Source organism: Haliotis rubra, unplaced genomic scaffold, assembly GCF_003918875.1.
Source record: "Haliotis rubra isolate DU_JTF1 unplaced genomic scaffold, ASM391887v1 Scf157, whole genome shotgun sequence".
Classification (NCBI taxonomy): domain Eukaryota; kingdom Metazoa; phylum Mollusca; class Gastropoda; order Lepetellida; family Haliotidae; genus Haliotis; species Haliotis rubra.
Window position 1 is genome coordinate 1,548,307 of NW_025765525.1, and position 11,694 is coordinate 1,560,000.

Here is an 11,694-nt window from a genome sequence, read left to right on the forward strand (position 1 = left end):
GATGAGATTATTATTTTATGAAACATCCGAACATGCTGGTTCTTTCAACGCATTTGTTAGTAAACTCTTTGTTGCATAGTTCACTTAGGTTTTGTTGTCAAAGTTTGTTGTATTCTCAGGGATGTAAAACATGGTGGCTGTTTCTCATCAGACGTCTGTCAGCCATCTTGTCCAGAGCCCTCCCAGCAGTGTAACATGTCCTGTGAGTGTGCACCAGGGTTTACCACAGCAACAGCATCACCGCTGCAGTGCAGGAACATCGACGACTGTGACCCATCACCATGTCTTCACGGTGCCACCTGTTTGGACAAGATTCTGGACTATGAGTGCATCTGCACCCAGGCATATAACAAGGGTGAGGAGTTACAGTGATACCCTGTTAATCTGGAAACCTTGCTGAGTGACATGACATCTGAATTGGTATTCTGCATCACCAGCTATTTTTATTTTTATAGCCAAAAAACAAAACAAAATTTTAAAAATAGCACTGAATTTTGTTGGGACAAACATAGGCAGGATTCGGTTGGAATGAACATGAGACTCGATTCTGTCTGGTTTTGTTGGGATACATGACCAATAATATATTTTGGGGAAAATGTGATTTGTTCTTTTAGATAAATAGAACCTGTAATTTGATCCCGGTACATATGAGACAGGATTCTGTCTAGACAGATATACCTATGATTTGTTGGGATATATATGACCCATAATCAGTGTATGAAATAAGGCCTGTCCGACTGCCCGAGACAGGCTAGAATTCTGCCGGATGGTCTAATTTTACAGCTAGCCAGCCCGATGGACGGGTGAAAAAGAACATTATTCAGGTAATGTGTCCATTGGCACTGTCTATTTAGTATTTAGTAGAAGGACTGGTTAAATCTCTTCTGGGCTGGTAAGTTTTTTGAAGCTACCAGCCCAGATGTCTGGCTGGGTTTTGGGCTTATTTCATACATTGCAATAATTATATTGGGGAGAAAATGTGGCACAAATGTATCAAAAATTGAACCATCAGTATGAAACAAAAAAGGTGTCCATATGTAATACAAACTGATTTGCATGCGGTGGGGTAGCTTAGTGGTTAAAGCGTTCGCTCGTCACGTCGAAGACCCGGGTTTGATTCCCCATGTGTACAATATGTGAAGTCCATTTCTGGTGTTCCCAACAGTGATATTGCTGGAATATTGCTATAAGTTGCGTAAAACTAAACTCACTCTCTTGCTCATCACATGTAGGTGTAGAGTACCTGGTACCAGTGATTGAGTTTAGTTTTATGTCGCTTATAGATATTCCAGCAATATCATAACGGGGGACACCAGAAATGGGCTTCTTGCATTGTACACATGTGGGGAATTGACCCCGGGTGTTCGGCGTGATGAGCAAACACTTTAGCCACTTGGCTACCCTACTGTCCCACCTGGTTGGAGATCATGGTAGGACACATAGCTGTTGTACAATTCCCAGGGAGTTGAGTACATAAAACAAATTAGTGGTAGGAGCATTTACTTTATTAAAGGTCTTTGGTGCATTAAGCCCTGACAGATCATCATCATCATCATCATCATCATCATCATCATCATCATCATCAAGCCCTCGCAGATTGGAACAGATTGGTGAATCACTTAAGAGAAGACATATGTCAATATGTGAATTTCTGGAATTCATTTCATAATCAGATATTTAGATAATCCATGGTGTGTTTCATGAGTCATATTCAGCCTTAAAACCATCAATATTGAAACTAGAGTTACTTAAATTCCCATTTCTCAAACTTCTTTCATCAGCTAACATCCACAACAGGAAATACAGATGTTATTTCTTAATTGAAATTCTGAAAAATTGAATTTTTCACAGGGAATATCTCTTTTCACCAAGTCAAGAAAAAGTTGCTCGGTGAACACGACCCTCATTAGTTGTCTGGGCAAGGTGACAGCCATGCAGGCAAATATGCTGCTCGCCCACAGCCTCAGAGGAACGTGAATCACACCAACTTAAATCAATTTTACATTTCACGCTGGATGTGGCAGACTTTTTCTCAAGTTGTTTTTTAATTTGGTAATTTGTTATTGTAAAAGTGTGGATAAAATTTAACTTTGCAATCAAAATGCAAACTTACGTGTGTTCCTGACAGCGTGTAATTCAATATCTATTTAATTTGGTGCAAATTCACGACGGAGTCATCAAATGTGTTTGACATACGGCTCTTGTAGAGCACTGTGATAAGGTTAGGGTGACCATGTTCTTTGCTGAGCGTAAAAAACTGCTGGGTGTTTGGATGATAAAGAGTTAGTCTGGTGGGTAAGGTGTTCACTTATCATGAAAAGGTCCCCACATTACAACAATCTGTGAAGCCCTTTTATTGTGTCCATCGCCATGATATTGCTAAAAGTGGCATAAAACCTCTCTCACTCACTCACTAACTCAACCTTCAACTCACTCACTCACTCACCCACAAACCCACCCACTAACTCACTCACTAATGGGATTGGGGTTATGGGGATGATGATGATGATGATGATGATGATGATGATGATGATGATGATGATGATCTAGTACTAGTATGTGGTGTGGTTTCAGGCTCACTGACTTTGTAGACACACCAGCACTCAGGTAGCAGAACTTCTGCAAAACTCTCCATATCATCCTTGGCTGCTTGATTGTTCCTTCTGGCTTTTCAAGGTTTAAAGATATTTTTAGTTCTGTAGACTGTCTCACATATTATTTTCCCTACAGCAAGCCTTACAACAATGTTAAATGCCTTGATGAAGAGATTCTACATCACCCACAGGTTCCTTTTCAGTTAAAATTTGCTTGTTTCTATCAAAAATGCGTTGGTTCCTTTCTGTTTCTAGGCAAGAACTGTTCCGTCCGAAACTTCTGTCTGCCCAACCCATGTGTCAACCAGGCCATATGCTCCGACTCACTCACTGGGTACAGCTGCACCTGTCCTCCGGGATATACCGGGGACACATGCGACCAGGATATCGGTGAGATGTACACCTACTATACTGATTGAAATGTTGTGAAGTTTTATTTGTCATTAAGGTGTCAGTGAGGTGGCCCAGCAGTTCTGTCAGTCTTCTGTTCTATTCCCAATATTTGTGTATCCTAATTCTAGTGTCATCTGGAGAGCGTTTGTTGGTCTTGCGGTGACAGGATTTTGTTGATGGCATGATCAATCATCATAGTATGATTTCACGTATTAGGGTGAGTGAGTGAGTTTAGTTTACGCCGCACTCAGCAATATTCCAGCTATATGGCGGCTCACGTATTAGGGTGACTTTTGAAGTTTATTCAATTCAATTTTATAATAATTTTTGGAAAAATATGTACAAGAGGTCTTATGACATTCATTGATTAGTTCAAATATTCTTTGTCCTTTAATCTGATTGGTTGAAAAACATGATCAAATGGTATTCGATTCCCGGAAATTCGCTGCGTATTAATACATTCAAACATCTCTCACACCATTGTATTGTTACGTCGTCAGCTTTGATGACGTCATTCAAATCATAATGTGATGTAAAGTCGGAATGATGTCACAAATGAGCAGTTCCAGATGCTACCATGGGAACCAGCCGAAACGGCCGGTTGATGACATTTCACTGCTGTACTCGTACTCCATGTCAATGAGTGCAGACACAAAAATGTGTGTGGACCTTTTGGTTTACTTTTGTGTTTACAGTGTCGATAAACATCATGTGTTGGCCAATTTACGGTTGTTATTGAGTATTTGAAGCACGGGAATATTTCATTTGAAACCTCCGGATGACGCCGTCGGTTCCAAATGAATTCCCGTGCTTCAAATACTCAATAGCACCCGGAAATTGGCCAACACATGATGTTTATCTCCTAAGTGAAAACTTTGCTGAGCATCTCAAGTGCAGAGTTGAATGAGGCAATTGTCTTGTTTATATATTATTGTTGGCATGGTGTATTCATAGCTTTTGGCCGTGGGAGCCGTGCCAATTTACACTTATCAGAGGGGTACACAAAGTCCATGGTCTAGACTACCCAGTGTACGAAATTTACGCTGGTCCTGTGGTCCATTGCTAGTAAAAATACATCAGGACCACTAAATGAGAAGTTTGCAGTGGTCCTGGTGGCCAGTGAATTTTGTATTGATAGTTAAGTAAATCTATGAATGTTTATGTTTTGGACCAGTGAAGTACAGACAGGACCACTAATTATTGTCCACTCACTTGGGTCTAGTGGAAATTGTGAAAGGTGTCTTTCCCTGCTATCAGTTGTCCAACTTCCATTTTTGTGGAAGCAGTGGTGGCTGAGCGGGTTAGGTGTCTGACTTTGTGTGCTGGCGATTGAGTGCCTGACTCTGAAGGTGTGAGTTCGAATCACAGATGAGACTCAACCCCAAAAGTACTAGAATCTGTACTTTACTAAGAAAGAGTAATCCCAAATAACATATGTTGCATTTGACCACTTTCTAAATGGCATTGTGTATTCATAGCTTTCGGCTGTGGGAGCCGTGCCAATTTACACTTATCAGAGGGGTACACAAAGTTGGTGGTCTAGACTACCAGTTGTCTGACTTCCATATTTATAGGAAGCCGTGGTGACAACACCGAAAGAGTCAGCCCAGAATGTTGACTCCAAACTTTTTTCAACTGGTCACAGGTGGGCTCGATCCCGGCACCTCAAGCTCGCTGGATCACTAGCCTGGCAACTTAGACAGCTTGCCCACCATTTTCCGTGTTATAGCAGGGGTGGAAATAACTTTAAAATTGCTAGTGTACTCCGGTACAGTGGCACATGTAAAATCACTTGCCCTGATAATTTCCCCACTATACCGGCCGTTTTCTTGTTGATTTTTTACATAAAGAACATAATTAACATTGGAAAGTCTACTGGACACCGGTACAGTGTGATATACAAATTTGCTTGCCCAACAGAAAAAAACACTGGACTCGGGCAGTTGGTTATTTCCACCCCTGTATAGCCATGTGTTATAGCCATGTGTTATAGACATGTGTGTTAAGCCATGTGTTATAGACATGTGTTATAGACATTTGTTATAGCCATGTGTTATAGCCATGTGTTATAGCCATGTGTATCATAATGCAAATACGTGCACAACACCACTCGCCATACAGTCCAACAACAGTGATGATAAAGTACGTGACTAGTACAGCATGTACAATGGTGATCAGGACCTACATATGACATATAGTTATTCTTCTCAAGCTTCGAAGTTATATTTGTTCCAGATGAGTGTCTGGCATCTCCCTGTCAACACTCCTCCACATGCATCAACAACATCGCCAACTACACTTGCCTCTGTGCAGCAGGGTACACCGGGAGGAACTGTCAGACTGACATTGACGACTGCGTGACAACTCCCTGTGAAAACAATGCTACCTGCACTGACCTCGTAAATAGCTACACATGTACCTGCACACCAGGCTGGACAGGTAAGAGCTTGTTTCTGTTTATGAAGCGTCAGAATGTCCTTGTAAGTGTTTCCTTTTAAAATTGTGGTAGCTCTAGTGGTTAAAGTTTAAAATCGTCGCCTGATAATTTTTCCGGTTCATATCGGCTGTTTTGGGGTTGAATGAAGCAACTGAAAAAACACTTCAGTCGTTAATCCACCCTGTAAGTGTTTTCCACAGAGTGAGCAAGGGTTGTTTTATGCCATGCCCAGCATCATTCCATCTGTCTTTTGAATGGCTGTCTAACTGCTGAATTTTTTTATTTAAAAATTTAGATCTACATGTGTTTCACAGTGTGGCAAATAGTCAGAAACAATATGAAGCTTATACAACTTCTTAGTACAGCTGCTAAAGTGTCACTTGAAGGTACTCATTTTGAGAGTATCTCGAGATTGGAACCATTCACCAAAAGTTAGATGTACTGCAATAATTTCATGGTACAGATATTATATACTTCGTCAGGTAATGTATAAATATATATTCAGTTGGAGGTGGGGTAGCCTAGTGGTTAAAGCGCTCGTCTTTCGTCGCGCCGAAGACCTGGATTCGATCCCTACATGGGTACAATGTGTGAAGCCCATTTCTGGTGTCCCCCGCCGCGATGTTGCTGGAATATTGCTAAAAGCGGCGTAAAACCAAACTCAGTCAGTCAGTCAGTCACTTGAAGGTACTCATTTTGAGAGTATCGTGAGATTGGAACCATTCACCAAAAGTTAGATGTACTGCAATAATTTCATGGTACAGATATTATATACTTCGTCAGGTAATGTATAAATATATATTCAGTTCCTATTATGATCAAAGGATAATCAATGAGAATGTTTAACAACAGCGTACCTCTGTCTCCAGTTGTGGTGATGTATCGAATAACGTCATATCACCATTATAGTTGTGTTTTTGGAGAATTTTGTTTAGTGGAAAGTTTGCAAGGTTTAGGGTTATCATGTTTGCTTGCTAAGTAAGCTCTAAGGGTTCTCTCTAGGGATGATAGTGATGATGATGATTACGATGATGATTTCTTTTGATGTAATCTCTTAGGTCCTTTGGGTGGTGGGGTAGCCTAGTGGTTAAAGCGTTGGCTCGTCACGCCGAAGACCTGGGTTCGATTCCCCACATGGGTACAATGTGTGAAGCCCATTTCTGGTGTCCCCGCCGTGATATTGCTGGAATATTGCTAAAAGCGGCGTAAAACCATACTCACTCACTCACTCTTAGGTCCTTTCATAGAAATGAGTACGCTGGTCCTGTGGCCCCTGACTAGTGAAAATTCATCAGGACCACTTGATGATAAGTTTTCAGTGGTCCTGGTGGGCAGTGAATCTTTTCCCCATCTAAATAATTAAAATTGTTTCTATTCAACTAAAGAAATACTCGCAAGTCAAAGCGATTACTCAGGAGCACTATAAAAAATAGGTGATGATATTACAGTAGATAATGATGTTTACTTACAAAATAATCTCAAAGGTCCTCTCACGGGGTGGGCTTGGGGGTGATGATGATGATGGATGATGATGATGATGATGATGATGATGATGATGATGATGAATGAATACTCTGATTGGGATGATCATGTTGGGGATCTAAATGCAGCCGAATTTTGTTCCTTCATTTTCATCCCAATGTCAGACACCAATCAAACATCAGAGACACATTGTGTCTGTCGCCTGACAAAGGTGTGGAAATAATCGATATCTCACCAAGTAATTTTTCTATGACATTTCAGTTAACAATCTGTTGAAAAAATTCTTTGCATTTATATCTTGATTTCAGCATTTTTGCCATATATGGAAATGGTTGTGTGTCATTGTCGTGTGATTGTTCTCAATTTCCAGCATCTTCCATTATCCCGGCTCCAGAACAAATTATCCTCGATGATTAAGTCACATGGTCATCATTTGTTTTAAATACAAATTTGTCTTATCAATCTAATTTTGAATTATTTTTACAGGAATTTACTCAAATCAGTCAGCTTTTTCAATTAGAAACATTATGCGAAATCAATATTTGGTCTGCAACTTGCATGAAGGATTGCACCCTGCATACAACTTTCCGAGACGGTATCAGACAATGGGCCAATCACAGCCAAGGCCCAGGAGAGTTGAAGTTTGTCAGGAGATGTTTTATGCCATTTAAAAAATCAATCAGACTTTTGCCATTTATGAATTATGAATTACAGTGTCAGTCTCTGATGATGGTTACTTGCATTGTCCAGGAAAAAGAATATCATTGTCTAAATTGTTGATTTGGTTAAAATATTCTCATGACGTCCTGGTCCTAATAATTGTTTGGTTTTGTTACAGAAATGACATGCATGACATGGCAGTATTTTTACAATTGTATTCAAAAAGTAATCTCAAATCGTTTTCAGAAATTAAGTACTTAAAATTTAAGAGACAATTTTCACCTAAATCAATAGGGACATTCGGTCTCGCTTCCTCTGGTTGCATTCTGACATGCTTCTTGATTTCTGTCACGTTGGCGGAGACATGCATTATGTCCAAGTGCCTTTGTTTCTGACCGATTTGTAAAGTTGCTGCCAGTGTTAAGATCGGTTGGGTTTGCAGCAGTGCTTAACATTCATTTGTTTTGTCGGATCCATAGCTGTTGTAATGGTTCATTTAATATTGGGTTTTCATTTTGAAAATTACATGTCAGAGTGACCATTTTTTCATAATTTAAATTTTTTAATGATTTAAAGAGATGGGAAGGTTTTTAGATCAGCAACGTCATAGCAATGCCTTCATCATGGATTTTTGTAAATTGTCATATAAATTAATTTATGAGCGTGTCGTGTCAATTTTGAATTATCATTGTCGGTCAAACTGAAAAGTGTTTTTATCCAACAATTTTTTTTACACAAGCGATGGTGGTGGTGGTGGAATTGGGTTTAACGTCGTGCTTGAGAATATTTCGCTCATATGACGACGTGCATGCGTGTGTATGTGTATGTGTGGCTGCTTGTACTAGCCCAGACTTAAGCTGGTTTTATAGTGCTAGCCCACTGAGATACCATGCTGCAGTGAAGCATGAATACCCCACTCAGACACATTATACTGACTCTGAGCCGACCAGTCCTTGTTGTACCCATTAATGCTGAGCGCCAGGCAGGGACCAACAAGTACCATATTTTAACGTCTTTTGGTATGACGCGGTCGGGGATCGAACCCGCGACCTTCCGCTCTCCGGGCGGACGCTCTAACCACTACACCACGGAGGCGGTCACACAAGCGATGGATATAATGCAGTTGATGTGATCAGTCTCCGTCTTTATCAGTGATAATTTCAGGGATGAAACAACGAATCCCAACCTTCCCTTATATGAGCGGGTCATATTGCCCCTAACAGGTATTTTCAAAGTGTCCTACAAGTATCATCTGTCAAGCTTTACGTCGTGTGATCATGAAGTTGTACATATTCATGAGCACTATAATCATTCTCAGCTTACTGGACAAATCTAATTAGTTTCTCTTCTTCCTCAATTATGGCGACTTAAGTCATTAGTTTGTGATTGATCAAGTCGGTGATTTTCTAAAGAAACAAGACCTCGGTATTCCTGCTGGGCAGATGTTGACAGTGTAGAAAGGAGTCAGTGAGTGAGTGAGGAAGAGGGAGGTTTTAGCACTATTCAAGCAATATCATATCGAGGACACCAGAAATGTACACAGTTTACCCATGTGGGGAAGCAAACCCGGATCTTCTGCATGACAAGCAGACACTTTAACCATTAGGCTGACCTACCCCCCCTATAGATTGTGGAAGATGTTTTTTGTTCCTTTGATCACTTGAAGCAAAATCACATGTACATGCAAAGGATAAAATCACATGTTATCTGTTTGCTCAAGTCCTATGGTTTAACCTGAGCGAATGAGTTTAGTTTTATGCTGCACTCAGCAATATTCCACCTATATGGTGGCGGTCTGTAACTAATGGAGTCTGGACCAGACAATCCAGTGATCAACATGAGCATTGACCTACAGAACTGGGACTGGGATACCAAGTCAGCAAGCCTGACCACCCGATCCTGTTAGTCGCCTCTTACGACAAGCCTGGGTCACTGAAGATCAACCCATGGTTTAACAGTGTTCAGAGTTGAGCATGCTTGTCCAGGGTCCTTGTTATGTTACCCAAGTGGTAACAGTTAAGCTCACTGGATTCAAATACTGTAGACGACTTCCATGACCCCAGGAAAAGGGACAGTATGTTGATGGTTCAGGGTGTTTTCAAATCATGCCTGTAATAATTTCAAGGTGTGACATCACACATTTAGTTCATGCCTGATTCAAATCTCAGACAGGGCCCTGTTCCACAAAACGATCGTAGAGCTAAGATGATCGTAACTCCCATACTTTAACATAGACTTACAATTGTCGTAGTGCTAAGATGATCGTAACTCCCATACTTTAACATAGACTTTGCAATTGTTGTAGCTAAGATGATTGTAACTCCCATACTTTAACATAGACTTACGGCAGTCGTAGAACTAAGATGATCGTAACTCCCATACTTTAACATAGACTTACAACTTCGTAGCGCTAAGATGATCGTAACTCCCATACTTTAACATAGACTTACAATTGTCGTAGCGCTAAGATGATCGTAACTCCCATACTTTAACATAGACTTACAATTGTCGTAGCGCTAAGATGATCGTAACTCCCATACTTTAACATAGACTTACAATTGTCGTAGCACTACGATAGCTTTGAGGAACGGGGCCCGGGCTGCTTGTCTTTGTGACATTTGACCTGTGGCAAAGATCGTCTACACAGGAACCTGTGTTGCTGTATTCTAAAGGTGCTCCCTCAGACCAAAATAAAAGAGCCAACAAATACAAGTGGTGCACAGAACTAAAAGGATTGAAGCATATATTTTAGAGGCAAATCAAAGAAAAAAACTTGTGTGTTTTTCTTATGACTGAAGAAGAAAATTCTTATTGCTGGCTTGATTTAATTGTAAGTGTATATCAGAGTCTAGGTTACAATATTGATGTGCCTTGGTTGTATAACGCCTGCCGACTCTACTGATGAAAATTCATTGATGATGATGGTTACAATGATGATGATGATGATGATGATGATGGTGGATACTACAGTAACAATTGTTATGATGACGATGATACAACAGTGACAATAGTAGTGTTGTTGATGATGATGATGATGATGATGATGATGATGATGATGATGATGATGACAATGGCGACGATACTGATGATGATGGGTGCTACAGTAACGATAGTTATGCTAATGATTGTTACGGTTAATAATTTGCCGTGACAAAAGGTTTAAAATACTATTGCCATTGAACATATATGATGTGAGATGCGAGCCTAAAACACACACTCAAAACTTTATACATTGTGACCCATAATAACTATCACTTTATCAATGTGATAATACAAATTACAAGAAACACACTCTCGTAACATCATGATGATGATGATGATGATGGTGAAAACAATGGTGATAATTTGTACCCAAGAGAGTGAACAGTCAGTGTTTACATTGTATTTCATGTTGATGTAGTTGATCCAAATGCAGCATTGATTCCCATGGTATTTAGCACCTCTCAGTATTTCACCTCTCGGATCCATCCTCATAATTGAGGGTTTAACATCAGCATGTGTGTGTACACACAGCTGTGTCTGAGCTGTTTGTGCATGAAGATAATACAGGAAGTCTTTCAATAGCTACATATTGATTGGTTAAGCCTTTGATGCCTGAGGGGTTTATCGCTTAATCTGATTGGCTGACCTGAAGTATGACCTTTCGGGTCATGTGTTCACACAAGAATATAAATCAGAATAAAATGAAGGAATTAGTGTTGCTGGATTAGTGGTTTGAGTTTCAACAGATAAATTTTAGTTTTAGTGCATTTAGGGGAACAGAGATGTTGTATGTTACTTGTTGAGTCAGAGGTGTAGGAGTTAAAGGAACATACAAGTTACTGATTATCCACAGTTGAATATTGCAGTACCTACCAGCCATTACAGATTGACTGTAAAGTCAACTGAGAAAAGTTTGTTATTATTGAACTTGAGTACTACATGTTAAAGATGAACAAATATACAATAATCTCTTGTATACCCGTGAAGGTCTGGGTTAGAATTGATCTTCAGCAACCCATGCTTGTCGTAATAGACGACTAACGGGATCGGGTGGTCAGGCTGGGTTGACGCATGTCATCGTATCCCAATCGCGTAGATCGATGTGCATGATGTTGATCCCTGGATTGTCTGGTCCAGGCTCAATTG

General features: G+C 40.2%; 1 protein-coding gene across 1 annotated transcript in view; it reads left to right on the plus strand.

Annotated features, from left to right (window-relative positions):
* The window catches only part of LOC124271036 (protein crumbs-like), a 113,005-nt gene that overhangs the window by 12,250 nt on the left and 89,061 nt on the right, over positions 1 to 11,694 (plus strand). The window contains 3 exon segments of the mRNA XM_046706094.1: positions 120 to 355; positions 2,850 to 2,984; positions 5,223 to 5,426. Coding sequence (XP_046562050.1) covers positions 120 to 355; positions 2,850 to 2,984; positions 5,223 to 5,426 — 575 coding nt within the window.